This window comes from Hemicordylus capensis, chromosome 5 (genome assembly GCF_027244095.1).
Source record: "Hemicordylus capensis ecotype Gifberg chromosome 5, rHemCap1.1.pri, whole genome shotgun sequence".
NCBI lineage: Eukaryota > Metazoa > Chordata > Lepidosauria > Squamata > Cordylidae > Hemicordylus > Hemicordylus capensis.
Window position 1 is genome coordinate 40177056 of NC_069661.1, and position 18269 is coordinate 40195324.

The following is an 18269-nucleotide window of genomic DNA, read 5'->3' on the forward strand; positions in this document are numbered from 1 at the left end:
TTGCACAGAATGGTTTTACTCCACTGCACATTGCTTGCAAGAAAAACCGCATTAAAGTCATGGAGCTGCTGGTGAAATACGGGGCTTCTATCCAAGCTATAACAGAGGTAGAATATTTTTCCTAAAGAGCACTTCTCCCCACTATTTCCTCCTTCTCTGAGCCTTTGCACTTTGACTTTGTATAACTGAAGAAGCCCCAAAGGCGCTCTGCAGAGGAGTAAAATGGCTGTTGCTTTATTTCACAGTCGGGCCTCACACCAATACATGTGGCTGCATTTATGGGCCATTTGAACATAGTTCTCCTTCTGCTGCAGAATGGAGCCTCTCCAGATGTCACTAACATTGTGAGTATGGCTTGATTTTGAGTAATTGTAGTGTTGCTGAGTTGTGATGTATCTTAACCAAGGTCACCTTTTGTATCTTTATTTTATTACTTTTTCCTATAAATCAGTATTTTCTCTTACATAAATACATATAAAATGGAAAACTGTTATATTCTTTTTTTTTACTCCTCTTGTCTCTTGATTCAGTTTTTAACAGTCTTTTTTTTTTACTTGTAGAGGAGAAATATATTGTTCTAAATCATATTTTAAAATCCTAAAAAAAGTTTTGTTTTGTTTTTTAAAATGAGGCCTGTGTTTGATATTGGCAGACATAACTTGCTATAGAAATGTATTTTTTAGTACCTGAACAAATATATGTACTGTATGTAGCTACCATAAAAAGTTATCAAGGCAAATATTTGTTTAAAAATAATTGATTCTAAGCATTTTTTACTTAGAAACAAGTTTTTTTTAAAATTCATGGTACTTACTTTCTAGTAAGTGAGCATTGGCTTGTAGCCTGTATCTAACGATCTGTTGATTTCCACTTCTTTCCTACTTTATTCGATGGGCTATTAAATCATCTAGGTTTAAAGAGAAATAACCTATTCTAATATTTAGTATCTTATCATTGACTAATAACTGGGATTACATATGGCAAAATTATTTACAAACATATACAGGTGGCCCTCGTTATCTGTGGTTTCAACAACCACAGTTTTGCATATTCACTGATGGGTCTTAGAGACCTGGTTTTGCGTATCCACGGATGGGTCTTAGAGACATGGTATAAAAATAGGCTAAAATTTGCCTATTTGCTGTTTTGGCTGGAAATAACTGAGAAATGACTTCTGATGTCACTTCCGGCTGCCATTTTACAGTGCAGAGTCATTTTGTGGCTTTTTAAAAAATATATTTCCTGTGATTTTTGTGTGAAAATTGGAAGAATTGAGGGTTTGGGCAGAGGGGTCATTGCTGGAGACCTGGAGACTCAGAGCAAGGTAGAGTACTTTTATTTCTCTTATTTATGCTCCCCCCTCTCTATATTTGTCCTTTTTGTGTGTGTAGGAACCCAACCCCTAGATTCCCATAGCAATAAGGTTCCGTTATTTGCAGTTTCTGAATTCGCGCTTATAGGTGAGAATTGAACTCCTGCGAATAACGAGGGCCATCTATATGTACTTAGAATGGACATTGCTAAAATAATTTCTTCATGGAATTAAATCTAATAACATCACAACCTGGAAAATAATCAAAGAAATGAGCATAATGTGGACAATAATCAGTGCGTGAATATGAAATATTTAACACTTAGCTATTTTCTGTGTAACGTAGGAATTATTTGTTGTCACTTAAAGCTGCCGACTGAATCATTAATTATTTTCAAACATTCAATTCAGTGTGCGAAATTAAATATTTTTAACAGCAAAATAGAAACAATGAGTTGTAGATACCAAATATGCGTGTGTGGCCCTAGAAATAGACAGAGGGATTCCAGTTGTGAATTGTGTGCCCAACTAATGTATGCCCTGATGCATTTTTTTTTTTTTTTTTTTTAGAATAAGCTTATTCTGCTCCCAATTGGGAGTGTTTTGCTGAAAGTCTAGAATTACCCCTGTAATCCCAGGTTACATTTTAGTTCAAGCAAGCAAGCAAACTAACAGAACATGCCCCTCCAGAATACTATATTTGGTTAAGTTAATAAAACTTAATATTAATAGTATGAGGAGGAGGAGGAGGAGGATTATTATTATTCATGCAGTGATTGCAATTGTCATAGCTTCTGTGGCTGATGTAGTCTCTTGCTTTTAGAGAAGTGACTCTTGGAGAGATGCTCAGCAGTGGCACTTAAAAGGGAGTTCCTACATGCATTTCAAACCTCATAAACTAATTTTTGCAATGGTTGGTTATGAACAATTACTCCATATTAGTCTCTTACCAAAATGAATTCAATCAAAAAGTTTTCTGTTCAGATGGATAACAAATATAAAACATCTGTTTTTCTTCAGCGTGGGGAGACCGCATTACACATGGCGGCTCGTGCAGGGCAGGTGGAAGTAGTCCGCTGCCTTCTGAGGAATGGTGCTCTGGTGGATGCCCGAGCAAGGGTAGGTTTTTCCATGTTTCATCCTTTCCTGTTATTTGCACTACACCATAAGAACAGAAGGGTTTCTAGGTGTGCGATGAAGTTTTTCTTCTTCTTTGTTATTGGTGGCTTATTGGTGGTTGGAACACATTACATATTTTCCTCACACAGAAGTAGAACAATAATTTGAAACTGAAGAGAACGATGCCTTAACTTTTTTTTTTAACCTGCTCTAACTTTTTCCCTCTTTTGAGTTGTAGGAGGAGCAGACTCCACTCCATATTGCTTCTCGCTTGGGTAAAACAGAAATTGTCCAGCTATTGTTGCAACACATGGCACACCCGGATGCTGCAACTACTAATGGCTATACACCACTGCACATCTCTGCCCGAGAAGGTCAAGTTGATGTAGCATCAGTTCTCTTGGAGGCGGGTGCAGCACACTCTTTGGCTACCAAGGTAAAATGTGAAGACTTAGTGCTACTCGAGACAAGTTGATAGAATTGGAGTAGGTAGAGTAGGGGGATTTGCATTCAGATCCCTGTTCTAGCAAAACTACTGTCTTGGTTCAGTTCTGCACCTGTAAAATGGGAATAGTAGTAAAGTACCACACAGAGCTATAGTAAGGCCAAGGAAACCAACTGACGCACTGTACCAAGCAAACCACTTATAATGGTTGGATATGTACATAAATAGAACAAAATCTAGCGGAGATGCAAATACTTTTTTGTAGTTGCATTAGCTTATCACTTTCCTCAGATCAGCATAGTGCTTCAGGCCCTGTTCAGACATAGTGTCAAACCTTGGGTAGACGAAGCTGTGGTTAATTTGTGAAGCTGGGAATCATGTCGCAGACGGTTTATCAACTGAGGAACCCCTCCTCTTCCTTGTCGGCCCTGGCTGCATCGCAGCAAACTCTGCTCTGGTTGCATCACCAGACTATGGGCAAGGCATCAACATGTCAATATAGCCAGTCAATCAGTCAGTCTTTATTACAGTCTTTGACCAATACCAGAACATCTAAAACAAATGTATAATTTAAACATAGCCATATTAATAACATATCTGTACATTGGATCTAACCATTAACAAGCAGAGTGCATCAAACTCTTATTGCAGAAAAACAGAATTTCTCAACTGCATGTATGATTGACGAATTTGCATCTATTAGCAAATATTTGACGTAAAATTCGTCTGATCGTCCTGGCAAATTATGTAAAATGGGGTCAATTAACCTTCACCTAAGACCTATGTAAAAGACACACCACAGAAGCATATGTGCAACTGATTCAATCTCCTCAGAGTTACTGGGGCAATATCTCTGCTCTGTGGGAATTCTGCTACATCTACCAGCTAATAGTTCTGAAGGGAGGGCATTCATACAGGCCCTTGAGAAGACCCATCTATGTTTTGGGAAGGTGAGGAGGAATAGATAATCTGCTGGGCGAGTTCTCATCACACCACTAAATGGGCAGAATGTCCTAGGTGTCCTCGATAGGTCATTCTGAAACTCAGTATCCCAGATCCCTTGTTTAATATGTTCTTTGACACTGACCAATCCCAAAGAGAAGATTGCCTCAAATGAAAGACCGTAGGTACGGAGTTTCCTAACGCAATTCTCCCAGCAACTTGAGCAGTGCCTATCCAATAATAACATGGGAAAGAGACCAGAGGGCATTAAGTTGATTCTTGCCCAGTTTATTAGATACCAGGCTCTGGCCTCTATTGAGATAACACCTTCCAGTCTCAGAGTGGCATTAGAAATACATTTGGGGGTCAGAAATAATGTTCTTAAGAACCTGGCTTGGACCTGCTCCAGGAGGGTATAGTTAGCATAGGGTCTTAGCTGTGCCCCATATAACATTTGAGCCTTCAACTTTGTCTTGAATAAGTTGATGGCAGCTGGAATGAACATCCCTCCTTGCTGCCTGTGGAAGTTGAGAGTTGCTGGCACACTTCTCTGTGCCCGAGCTGCAGCATTCCTCCCAGATTCTTGAAATACCACCCCCAAATACTTAAAACATTTAACCTGCTCTATATCATGATTGTCAATCCTCCATTTATATTCTTTCCTCCTATTGGAGAAGGCCAAGATTTTAGTTTTCTAATCATTGATGCAAGTTGCTCTTACCTGCAATAGAAGGCTAAAGCCTTAAGAGCTCTCCTTATCCCCACTTATGATTGTATAAAATGGCAACTATTGGCTTCCATGTTAGAGGGGGTATGCTTAGTGTGATTGTGCCTTTTCGGCACTAGTTGCCAACCTTCAGCAGGGCAAAGACATTTTAACCCTTTCCTCACACCACTTGCACCACTGACATTGCAAGAACTCTCCAACTACACTGTCATTCACAAGCACAATTATTGACACCTCAAGATGGCAAGTGACACTTCCAGATTGTAATCTGTAATCTCCCACTTGGGAGAGTGACGCTGAACAGCAACTGAGAAATTGGAGTGAGCGGTGGTGGATTGTTGGCCAGCCTAGGGCAGATTTCATGCAAATTAATTGCAACGGGTGTTTCCTGGAAGGCCATGTGACCACCACCTTTTGTCAAGTGGAGTGAGATGAGTTTTATGCATCCAAACTCAAAGAGAAGTGGGGACTTCTGCATGTAGTTTGTGATTGCTGCATTGAAAAGGGCTGTTGTGGGGACTGGCTGGCCCTCGGTAACGACTGCAGTGCTAATCCATACGCCACCATTGGATGGAAGCCTACAATCAGCAAGTGGACTCTCCCCATGGGGAATCTGCTTGCCGCATTGGGCTTAAACATCTGGAAAAATTGACTTTTACTTCTGACTGTGAGGATCCCTGTGTTCCCTGTGAGTCCCTCTGTTCCCACTTTTACTGGTTAAAAATAGACTGCATGAGTGTTGAGAACATAAGAACAGCCCTGCTGGATCAGGCCCAAGGCCCATCTAGTCCAGCATCCTGTTTCGCACAGTGGCCCACCAGATGCTGCTGGGAGCCACAGGCAGGGGTTGAGGGCGTAACCTTTGATTGGTTATGGACTGCTGCTGTTGCTGTTGTTATTAAGTGGTTATGGTTTATTATTGTTCCTTTTCTGATTAATTTGAGGGCTTTCTCGGGATTTATTTTCAGTCAAAGTAAGGTGTACAAACAACAAGATAATTAAAATAGCCTAGTTTTACACTTGGACATTTTACAGAAGGGATTCACACCACTGCATGTGGCAGCTAAATATGGAAGCCTGGATGTGGCAAAACTCCTGTTGCAGCGTCGTGCATCTCCTGATTCAGCTGGAAAGGTAGGAAATAGGAATTAGACAAAATGTTTCAGTCTAAATTTGTACTAATCAAGAAATGTGTCCTTGTGGTACTGAGGTTATATTCAAGATTACATAATTACATGCTGAAGCTCAAATGAACGGTTAACTTATAGCAGATATTATTTATCTATGTAATGACAGCAAACCTTGTTTGTTTCACAGTATACTCCTCTTATATGATCTTCATTTGTTATGGACAGTTGGTTATTCCAGTCAGTACTGGCAATCATTTTTCATAGCAATTATTATTAATAGAAATTATATAATTCACTCTCTTAATAAATGAGCAAATGAGAGTAGATTGAGATCAAAACTTCCCTCCCCACTAACTGTTTGCATCACATGAAAAAGTTGCCCACAGTTATAGCCAACAAGTGATGCAAAACTCTGAGAGTCTGCATAGCACATGATAATTGCAGACTTGCAGTTGCCACATTAATGATGGAATAATACATTACCAACATGCTGTCAAAAAAGGCAGTCCCAAGTCAAGTTCTTCACTCCCACTTTGTTATGTCTAGATCATCTTATCCTGTGCTTCCCTGTCCAAACCAGTCACATCAGTAACATGTAGCTGAGGCAGGGAAATCACATTATCACAGGAAAAACAACCACAGGACATATGGCAATTTTTGAACTAGGTGCTACGGAGAGTGAAGCAAGGGACTTGACTTGACTAAGTGCCGTCAAGTTGGTGTCAACTCTTAGCGACCACACAGATAGATTCTCTCCAGGATGATCTGTCTTCAACTTGGCCCTTAAGGTCTCTCAGTGGTGCATTCATTGTTGTCGTAATCGAGTCCATCCTCCTTGCTGCTGGGGGTTCTCTTCTTCTCTTGACTTGGGGCTGCCATTTTCAACAGTAGCCTCATATTCTTTGTAATGTGCTCTTCTGTCAGAATTTTGGCATGCAAATCCACTTTAAATTTTCAGCAGTGTGCCTTGTAGAACAAAAGTATGCTCTATATTTATCAGATTGTTTTTCTGGGTATGTGTGATTACTTCATAGCTAAGTTTGTTCTTCTCTATGCTGTGAATGTGATTCATAGAGTTTTACTAGTCTGGGGACCATAGTACTGGTTAGGGCTGTAAAAAAACATATGGATTAGGACAATTTAAATTAATTGTTAGTTTATTATCCCCTATATATTTATATTTAAAAAACGCTCTTGAAGCTAATGCCTTGTTTAATGTTGTTTCTGTTCTAAGTAACATTTCTAATATGGAAATAATTCACCTTGAGTTAAATGTATTGTGCTTTTATTGGTTAATAACTTATTATTTAATTTAAATTGTTTTGCAATGTAACAAAATAGAGCTAACCATCACTTAATGCCATAACATAAACCCGCCCTTTCCAGAATGGCCTCACCCCCCTCCATGTTGCTGCTCATTATGACAACCAGAAGGTGGCACTACTGTTGCTGGAGAAAGGTTCTTCTCCTCATGCTACTGCCAAGGTGAGATTTCCCAGTCCATTTGAAAATGCTTCAAGGGACATTAGTTTAGAGGATTTTGGAAAGTGTATTAGTAAGAATGATTAGTTAGATTAAAACTGTATAAAATCAGATTAGCTATTTAAGCTTTAGAGGGGTAAATCATAACTACCAACAAGATTTAGGAAAAGGCACTTACATGATCCTAGTCAATAATTGTACATGAACCGTTGAAAGATTGTGACTGCTGTTACAAAAATAGGCAAAAAAAATTATTGTTGCTTTGTTATAACACTGGAGTCCCTGGGCAATTTTTTACTTGCTGAATAAGTTTTCCCCTTCAATGAAAACTTTAGACTCAGTAGAGATAAAAATAATGATGGTAGTTTTCTCTGAAGAAATACTTTCCAGATATTTATTATGAAAGGGAAAAGCCACAACAGATAGATATTAATACCTGGCACCTGGTTTTTAGAATGGATACACTCCTCTACACATTGCTGCTAAGAAGAATCAGATGCAGATAGCCACAACCCTGTTAAATTATGGAGCAGAGACCAACATTTTGACCAAACAAGGAGTGACTCCACTTCACCTGGCCTCTCAAGAAGGTCATGCTGACATGGTGAACTTGCTTCTGGAGAAGGGTGCCAACATTCATGTGGTTACAAAGGTAATGCCCTCTTACTTGGGAATTAGTTCTTCTAGTGTTATATGGTAAATGTAAGAAGGGATAATGCCACAAAATAATTAACATGCAATATTAAGATACATTTAAATGTAGGAGGCAAAAGCAGATAGTTATGTAATCATGCACCTGAATAATAAGGGTGTAAGAAGGGCCTTTGCTCTGTGTGCCAATGTTGAGAGAGGCTAAATTGCCATGCACACAGGACAGGACCTGCTCTGCTCCCAGGCTTTGGAATGCTCTCCCAATGAATGTCTGCTTTTTGTCATCGGTGGCTGCTTTTAAAAGAATATCTAAAGACTTTTTTATTTGTTCAGGCTTTTACCCCTTAGGGCAGGGGTGCACAACTCAAATACCCTAGTGGGCTGAAAGCAACTGTGTCTTGGTGTGTAGGGGCTGAAATCACTTTTTATGACCTAAATTTAGGACACTGATTATTAAATTAAAATTCAATATTAATTATCTAATTGAATTAAATCAAATTAAAATGAATTTAATTAAAATCAATTTAACTGTTGAAGATATGGTAGGCAATATTAATTAAATTGGATTAAAATTCATAATAATATTGCAACAAACCCCATATTTAGAAAACCTCAAATGTGATTTTTTTTTGTGGGGGGGGGCAACTATTTGAGATTGGGGTGGGGCAAGGCATGATGGTGTGGAAATCCAAGCAGAATCATTCATTCCTCAATCCAGTTGGAATTTAGGAATGAATTTAAAACTGCTTTTACAATAATTCTAATAAATATTTAACTCTCAATTTTTAACTCAGTAATTGTTTTAGCTCCCAGAAATATAGAGCATCAGACTGCACAAGTACCTCCTTTTGCCCAAGTGCTCAAGAGATCCTTGCCCCTCACCCTGGCTCCCAAGCCCCTCTGCTTCTATCGAGTAGCTGCTGCACTGCTGCAGAGGTGGGGGCACCGCCCCACAGGTGCAATGGTGAAGTGGGTGCCTCCCTCCAGCTCCTAAGCCCATTTGCCCTTTTGTCAGGGTTGGGAGCTTCCTGGAAATGAAGGCGAGTGGCCGGGAACATGAGCAGCATGCCAGTGTGCCACTGCTCCTGCTTCCCAGGCTCCAAAGTCCCATTGGGGCCATGAGAGTGCATGTGTACCCTGATGGAGACTCAGGTCACATGAGCACCATCATTCCCGGGAAGTTCCTGACCCTGATGGAAGGGCGGAGGGGCTTGAGAGCAGAGGGGAGGCGAGCAGCACCCCTGCAGTAAGGGAGATCGCTGGCCCCTTACCTCCATGTGCTTGATCTGCTACTTCTGTGGAGGCAGGGTGAGCTGGCGGGCTGGCGAGGAAGCTGGTGCTCTCCCTTCCTGCTGCCCTTCTGGCCTCCCATGTGCTGTTATTGCCGGTTCAGCCAGCAACAGCCACCCCAGGCATGCACCTCTTAGAGAGAGGGAGAGAGCATGTGTGTGTGAGACCTGACCACTCAGAAGTAGTGGAACAAGCACATGGAGATGAGGTAGGCAAGGGAGCTGGCGCTCTCCCTTGCTGCGGTTTATCTGGCCGCCCATGTACTATCTTTGCTGGTTCAGCCGGCAGTAGGAGAGGGAAATGGCCTGTGGGCCAAGAAAACAAGCATCACAGGCCGTATGTTGTGCAGGGCTGCCTTAGGGGCTGCCAGGTCTCTTAGCTCTCCTGCTTCTGTTTTTCTTTTTTTATGGTGTGTGTGTGTGTGTGTGTGTGTGTGTGTGTGTGTGTGTGTGTGTGTGTTTGGTTGTTACTGTTTAACTGATTTTAAAGTTTTTAATGTGATTTTTATGGAGTTTTATTGTATTTTAACTTTTGTAAACAGCTTCGGGATGCCTTATGAAAGACCATATAAAAACTGAACAATAAATTAAAAAATATATACTTCACAAACACCAGTCTGGCTTTTGGTCTGAGTATGGCACTGACTGCACTTATGGCCATGTTTCTCCTTAAGAATGAACAGCACTCTAATTAATGCTGTTTGCAGGTTCTGACCCTGTTGATCATGAGATGTTGGTGACATGGTTCTTGGACTTGGTGGGTTTGGGGTGGCGGGGTTGGGAGAGTTCTCTACTCCTGCCAGGTTCTGCTAATTCCTGCCACGAGCCTCCCAGTTATAATGATGGACAATTGCTCACTGTCATCACAAGATATTCTTCAGAGAGTCATTCTTTCCCTAGCCTCCCTTCCCCTGCTCAACAAGTAGATGAGGCTGCTGGACATGGATTAGTTTAGTATTTATTTACGGTCTTTAACCAAATGATACAACACATTTACATTTACAAAAAATGTAATTAAACACCATGCTGGACATGGTGTTTAATGCTGCCTGCCCTCTGATGATATGCGCCTTTATCTATACTGTTCATTTGGTCCAAAACTAAGTTATTGGTGCTTTCCCATGTCTTTCTTTGACCTACCTAAAAGAATCCAAACAAGTAATAATTACCACCCATAGTTACCACCCTAAATTGAGGGGATTAGGACTACTAATCTGCTCACTCTGCTCAGATCTTTTGTATGCTTTTGCAATTCGTAACTGAGCCTTGATATTCAGGTTGCATCTGTGGCCAAAAATGTTTTCTATCATCATCCATTTACTAAAATGAATGTGCTTTCTCTCTCTCAGATAGATAGATATGCAGACCTGACATTCACTCGTCACTCATGCCTTTGAGGCTGGACTGTTGTCATGAACAGTTGTGGGGATATTTATGCTGGGCTGGCCTTGGTGCTGATTTAGAAGGTTCAGCTGATGCGAATTCTATGGCCTTCCTTCATCTATAATAATCTAAAAGGCTCTTTATATTTAATTTGCAGAGTGGACTGACATCCTTACATTTAGCCGCTCAAGAAGATAAAGTGAATGTAGCAGACATGCTGATAAAACATGGGGCAAACAAAGATGCTCCAACTAAGGTATATCACACAATTACTTCCAAGCTGGTGAAAGAAATTTCCAGTCCAATATTACATCCATTACTCACATTTCTATTTTGCTGTCTTTCTTTATAGCTGGGTTACACTCCATTAATTGTGGCATGTCACTATGGGAACATCAAGATGGTAAACTTCCTCCTGAAGCAGGGAGCTAACGTCAATGCTAAGACAAAGGTAAATATTAGTTCATCACTTCCTTTTTTGCTGCTTTGCAAACATATGATATTAATATGCACTTTATATTGCCAAGTTTTTGGAGAAGGCAAGCTGAAAGCAAAATATGGCTGGCCAACTTTACACTGCAAAACTCAGCAAACAAAGCTCAGAATCATTAATAATCTATTTGTGTGCATACACGTGAGAGGCAAATTGAGATGATGGCCCATATGGATTTGAAATCTGCAAGGGTTTCAGAAGAGTTACTTTTGGTATAAAATGAAAGCAGAATAAGACCTTAGAGACTTGTGTTGTGGCAGTACTACACTTATGATGGTAGATAATAGAAGGGCCAATAATTTATTCAACTAATCCCAGTGGGTATTGAGATTCCCAAAATTGCTGGGAACTTCCATTTACAAAATACCTGCTATTGAGCATGAAAATGCACAGCAAAAACTGATGAAAAAATGCCAGCTAGGTCTAACAGTTTCAGTCGCATCATTTAGTCACTTAAAATATGACATGGATCATCTATGAAGGTTAATTGAATTAATCATTACAATAAGCAGATGTGAGAAAGGAAGTGACTAGCACATTCTGTTCCCTTTGCTTATCTGTCAAATCTAAAAAAAGACCTTCCACATTGTTTTTAGTAGAAAAGTATAGCAACTTGATGTGAAATTAAACTGCAGTTACCTGTCTTCCCCTACCTCTGTTTCTTCACATTCAGACTGGCTTCCAGCATAAGTGTAGTTCCTTAGGCTTCAAGTGGAATTCCATAGCTAAGACCAGATATGGAAGTCTCTGTATATTGAAAAAAGCATCTCTGTATAACATTGAGTGATTCTGAAGAGGCTGCAATGTACTTTGAAAACATTAACAAAGGAAACTGCTTTTTTAAATTGATTGAATCCATCATGTTATGTTACTAAAGCTCCCAACTGAACAAAGTTTCCTAAAAAAAAATTATTATTTGTTTAATTTTTAATTTTTATTTTTAATTATTAGCAAAGCCTCCATGATTACTGAGATTAGGTATTAAGCTTGATAACCCTCTGAAAACTGATTTGGAGAAGAAGCTGCCAACCTAAATTTAGTTTGCACTGAAGCCTGAATGTATTGGATCTGCTGTTTTGATGGGTTTTGGTCTCAGAACCCCATTCCTATAAGCAGTTTTCGATATAAGATGTGCCAGTGAGTTGCGGTATCAATGTGTTGTGCATCTGCCTTACGTATGTTCCTTCTAATTTCTAAAGGGGAGCTTATGCAGGGGAAAGGGATGTGCAAACTTTATATGTATTTGAAGCCAATGCATCCCCCTGTATGAATCTCCTGAGCAGCCACACATAAAGCAGAAATGCAAAGCACTCATGCATTTTCTGAGAAGCATGTGTTTTACCACCGAGCTATGGACATTTCAGTCATGCATTTGATTGTTGGTGTTTCTTATTCTGTGCCTGTGATTCTAAAACAATTGTACTTTGTTGAATGAGCAAATAGGTATTGTACCTTTTTAGAGTTGTATTTCTCTTGGGGGACAACAGTTGTCTCTATCCAGCCCAAGAACACCAAACCTCCAGCGGTTGTTGCTGAGTGACTTTTTAGATTGTGAGCTCTTTTTAGACAGGAAACCATCTTGTTTCTTGTTCTGTATAAACCACTCTGAGAACTTTTTTGCTGAAAAGCAGCATATAAATATTTGTAATACTATAATACTTGAGACTAAATTCAGTGACGACATTGAGACTACTGAAATGGATGTGATTAGACGATTTAATCCCGAAACATCTTGAAAGGCTGACATTTCAATAGCTCTAAAGACACAAGCAGACAGACTTGATATGATAGGAAGTATGTGCACGTTGATTAAGTGATCCTTTCCATCCCAAGAAAGGTGAAGCAACTGAATAATCAGCAACTGAAAGTGATACATTGCCCCCACACAATCATGATACATTTAGTAGCTCATTGGAGAAAATGGAGATGATGTAGTAGGCATTTTTAGAGTATACTAACTTTCAGGGCATCTCTAGATTTTATCCTAATAAATGGGCCAAAGCCCATTGGGCCAAAGCCCATAAGCTTTGGCCCATTATAGTGGAAGCTCAAGATCTTTGTGGTCCTACAGCCAAGTACCAAATGCCACTTTTATCCCCCCTCTTTTTCTTAAAAGCAGAAGGCCATCTTGCTGGTGCCACCTCATGGCTGGGCTCCCCTGGCTCATTGATTAACTTCTCTTTATTTCACATTTTCCAAATTTTAGTATAAATCTATTAAACTTTATCCTCTCCTGTTGTTAATGTTGTTGTAAGAAGAATGTTCTATAAATGTTTTATGACATTTACTATATGCAGATTAATATGGTTGCAAGACAGACATCTCTGTGGTTTATGATTACATTAAAAGTATTGACTGTCGGAGGACATAGAAAATATAAATATATATTCTATTTTCCCCCTTTCCTAAATGTGGTAACTACCACTGATTACAGAACGGGTATACTCCTCTACACCAAGCTGCCCAACAAGGCCACACTCACATCATCAATGTTCTTCTCCAACATGGGGCCAAACCAAATGCAACCACTGCGGTAAGTCTGAAAATTTCTTGCAGTCTACCCTCTTGCCTTCTCCCAGAATCATTCTGTTTTATCTCCAGTACTTTTAAAATCATTTTTTAAAAGCTCAAGTAGGATATATTAGGCAATTGGATGTAACTGTTGACAGTCTCAGTATTAACATGCATAGTTTTTGTGTTTGTTTTTGGGGGTACTTTTTTTTTAAACATCCAATTTGTCTCTTAGACTGATTAGGATAAAGCAACTATCTTCTCTTTATAGCTAGACATAGGGCCAACCATATTATCTAATTTCTATTATTAGGTAGGCTGCTGATGGGCTGTACCATAGTAGTGGGTTATCTATTTGTATAAAAATGTAGATAATTGCACTGATGAACATGTTCTCCCTATCCTTGACCAAAACATTGAGTTGAATTGAGTGAAACTACCAGCACAGGGCCACTATATGTGACCAAAGTAATGGGTACTGGAAGAGGAATTCTCACTGCCATATCCTTGTTCCTTTCTTCTGTTTTTCCTACAGCCCTCTGTAATTAGCTTGGAGCAAACCTGAGGATTCCAAGGAAGGAAAGAGGAATTTGAGGTAGCAGTGAGGGGTGGGGAGGGAGTGCAAGAGAGATATATCTGAGGAGATGAAAACCAAAGTCTAACCAAGATCAGGCAAGAAGGTACATCTGAGCGGAGTTCATTCAGCAGACCCTCAAACAAGTATCAGTGGAAAAACACTCCACAGACATTCAGTCGTAGTGAAAGTTAGTGAAAGGAGAGGAAATATAGGTAAAATACAAGCTCATGCGGTATACAGAAGTTGGGAGTGGCTGCTGCTGATACTTAGAGTGAGAACACAAACACTTGCAACGGAAAGGACTTTCCATGCCCCGTAGCTTTAAAACAAGGGTGCACAACTCAAATGTCCTGGTAGGCTAGAACCAACCCTGACTTCTTGTGCTGAGGTCAATTTTCAGCACATTAATTATTATACTAAAATATTTAAATAACAGCAGGAGAGAGGGCATGCCCTCAGCTCCTGCCTGTAGGCTTCCAGCGGCATTTGGTGGGCAACTGTGTGAAACAGGATGCTGGACTAGATGGGCCTTGGGCCCGAACCAGCAGGGCTGTTATTATGTTCTTAATTATTAAAAATTAATGAAAGTGAGGGGCAAGAGGGTTAGGGTTGGGGGTAAGGCGAGGGGAAAGAGGGATAAGGAATGGTGTGTGTTGGCTCTGGCCCAGGGGCAGGACTAGCAAGGCGGATGAAGAACATCTCGTCTCAAGCGGCCAAATGCATGGAGCTGCTGTTGCTCATCTGCAGGATAGGCGAAGAGCTCCTCATGGCTCCGGCTGTTTCTGCAGGACTTTCCTTCCTGCAGGCCAGGGGGAAAAAAGCCCTTGTGGGCTGTCCCCAGCCCTGCCCCTATGCTGTGCAGGCCTGCTTTAACTTCTGGTTGATCACTTGCATGTTGAGACTTTTCTCTAAAATCTTTCCATCTAGAAAACTTCAAAGGAGCATGGATGAAAGGCCCTTTAGGAACCTAAGCAGGTGCCTAGCCCTTTGTTTGCTTTTTAAATCGATCTTTTAAATAAATTCCTGTGCAAGTGCTTCCCTGAGGTTATTGGAAGGGCTAAGCAAGCTCTAATAATTTCAGTGGAAGATACATTGGCTTGTTGATAGTCAGTACCACATTCCTCCAAGACTCCTTCACGCCAACTTTGTGGTGTTTCACATGTTTCAAGTTCACAGGGTTCCTGGCATCCAAACAGCACCACCAAATTTCCTAAAGTCAAAAAGGCTGTTCCCATGACCAGCCTAGGGCAGACCAGCCTGGATTAGGCTGATCGTGTGTAGCTCTGGGATCCGAGTGGATCCCAGCACTGCCCGCCCGCCTAACCCTGCTTTCAAGACTGGCTTTTAGCAGAGATTAAAGGTGTGAGTGCGCCCTTAGCTCATCTACCAGGATTGTGTGTCTCCTCAGGATGCATGTAGCGTGAGGAGACACAGAGGCAGGCAGCTAGAGCACCCATCTCATGGAGGTATCCCCCAATGTGCTGCGCTCATCGCGCAATCTATTGTGGGATACCCGGAGGCCGGCCTTGAACAATCAGCGCTGCAGTGGAGCAGCGCAGATCTTCTGGCAGGAAGGTAAGTGAAGCACAGCCTTCCCACCACCTGCCCGGTTATGTGAATGTCCTCAAAGAGTTGCATAGCCTCATACAAGGGCATTTGTTTCAAAAGCAGTTTGTTGTGTAGTGTGTGTGCATGCTATTTCAGGGGGAAAAAACAAGGTTGCTTGGGCTTCAATACTCGCTTCATTTTTAAATCCTTCTTAAGTGGAGAAAATGTTGTAAACATTGAATGCCACTTCACTTCTTTTTACCAAGGCTGTTACATACATTACCTAGAAATGGAGAACAGAATGAGTCGCTGCTTCTTTCTCTGCTTCTAACTAACTAGTGAACTGGTCTTAAAATTAGATGGATATATGCATGTTCTTCTTTTCTCTCTCTCGCTGTTGGGGTCCCTTGGTGATCTGTTCTTGGCCTCCTGCAGTTCTGTTTATGTGCTGTCTCCGAGTGATCTCATCAAATCCAATGGTTTTCAGAACCACCTACACACTGCTGACACTTATTTTTACCTCTAGAACACCCTTCCATTCAATCCTCTATCTCCAACTGATATTCCTGCTTTGATGCTTCAGCGTTACCTCAAATGCAACAATTCTAAGACTAAACTTCTCATCTTTCCTCCCAGGCCCACTCTCATATTCTTATCCATTCACAGTGTCAACATCTGCTCTGTTGAACAGTCTTTATCTTTGACTCCACTCCTTTCTTCTCTATATCCATCCTGGCAGCATCAGATCATGCTTTTCTTCTGTAAAATTGCAAAAATCTCTGCCGCAAGACAAAATCTCTAGTTCTCACAGCCTGGTAATCTCTCATTTTAACTACTGCTATCTGCTTTTCTCTGGTCTTTCAGTTATTACACCTCTGACCCTTGTCTCCATCCAGTATTCTGCTTCCCAGACCATTCACCTCTCTTGTAACTCTAATCATGTCTCGCCTCTCCTTAAATCCCTACACTGGCTTCCTGTCTCTTCTTGATCCAGCAGAAGTTCTCGCCCTTATCATCAAAGCCCTCTATGGTTTTGGCCCTCACCTCTCTGCTCTCATATCCTGTTACACTCCTGCCTGCGACCTTCACTCATTCAACTCCAACACCCATAGCTATCTGGAGATCTCCTGCTCTCTCAAATGACTGTGCCCTTCCCCCTTGCTGCCCTTTTATGCTTGGAATATGGATGTGCACGAATTGAAGTTCGTTTACTGGTTTGTTTGTTTATTTATTTATTAGAGACCTTTAATATACCGCCCACTCCAAAGACTCCAGGCGGTACACGACAACATGCAAATCGGCAACATTAAAATTACATTCTAAATTAAAAACTAAAGTAACTTGGTTCGGCATTGCAGGGAAGGAAGCGGCGCACAGGATCTCTAAGAAAGAGGAGAGCGGGTCCTTACCTGCTCTCCACCGCTGCATGGAGCTTCCTGCTGGGGCGGCGCTCGTCCCAAGTACCTGAGTGTGGCACTGGCACACACATGGCATCTGTGCATGCATGGAGATGCCATTTGCGTGTTCAGCAACACCATGCTGATCACGCAAATGGCGGCCACACATGTGCAGCCACCATATGCATGATATCCCGTAGGAGGGCCTTCTCTGTGGCCACCCCTCTTCTTTGGAACACTCTTTACCCCCTGGATTGGTTCAGCCCCCTCCCTGGCTGCTTTTAAGACCCTTCTTAAGACCCACCTGTTTTGCCAGGCGTTTGCCATTTAATAATATTTTTTTAATTGATTGTTGTTGGTATTTCTGTTGTTTGTTCACCGCCTAGAGTCTTTGGAGGAGGCAGTATAATCAGAAGTTTAAATAAATAAATAAACAAGCAAGCAAGCATGCCAGCACTGCGTGTGGGTACTTGGGTCAAGTGCCACCACAGCAGGAAGCTTCACACGGCAGTGGAGAGCACCTAAGGACCTACTCTCCTCTTATTTAAAGACCCTGCTCACTGCTCCCCTCCCTGCGGTGCTGATCTGGTTTGGACCTCAGTTCCTGAACACCCCTAACCTGGAATTCCCTCCCAGAACATATTTCTTCTTTCATATTCCTCCTTAAGCCCCATCTGTTCCATAAAACCTTTGGCAAAATCCTAGTCCCCATAACCTACTGCATCTAAGTCTAAATACATGTACCTGATATAAACACACTTTCTTCACCCTTTCACCTGCCTCCACTTTTCCCTTTTAGCTCCCTTACATCTATTTTTACATTGTGAGGCCTTGGGGCAGAATCCTATCCTCTCATCTGTTATAAAACACCATGTACATGGATAAAGGCACATATGTAAATAAATTAATAATGATAATATCTCAGTCTGTTTTGCCAGTCAGCTGGGGCACTTGTTGGCTATCCCTAAAACTAATTACATAAGTTTTGTTAAAGACTGTAGAACTAAACGCTTTCATAGCCCACATACTCAGCATGTGCAATGACCAAGAGTAGTTTTCAATAAACACTGTTGCATTGTGGCTATTTTAAATGGTCCCTCTGACAACCACCTCCAAGTGGTGAACTATTTATTACTTGTACTACAGGTGAAACTCGGAAAATTAGAATATCGTGCAAAAGTCCATTAATTTCAGTAATGCAAATCAAAAGGTGAAACTGATATATGAGACAGATGCATTACATGCAAAGCGAGATAAGTCAAG

The 18269-nt window shown here is 41.0% G+C and overlaps 1 protein-coding gene across 42 annotated transcripts in view; it reads left to right on the top strand.

The window, feature by feature from the left end:
• The window catches only part of ANK2 (ankyrin 2), a 509522-nt gene that overhangs the window by 380715 nt on the left and 110538 nt on the right, over positions 1-18269 (top strand). For all 42 annotated transcript variants that reach the window (XM_053254658.1, XM_053254664.1, XM_053254665.1 and 39 more), the window contains 10 exons: positions 9-107; positions 246-344; positions 2333-2431; positions 2670-2867; positions 5581-5679; positions 7062-7160; positions 7612-7809; positions 10638-10736; positions 10833-10931; positions 13408-13506. In XM_053254658.1, coding sequence (XP_053110633.1) covers positions 9-107; positions 246-344; positions 2333-2431; positions 2670-2867; positions 5581-5679; positions 7062-7160; positions 7612-7809; positions 10638-10736; positions 10833-10931; positions 13408-13506 — 1188 coding nt within the window. The remainder of the gene's footprint in view (positions 1-8; positions 108-245; positions 345-2332; positions 2432-2669; positions 2868-5580; positions 5680-7061; positions 7161-7611; positions 7810-10637; positions 10737-10832; positions 10932-13407; positions 13507-18269) is intronic.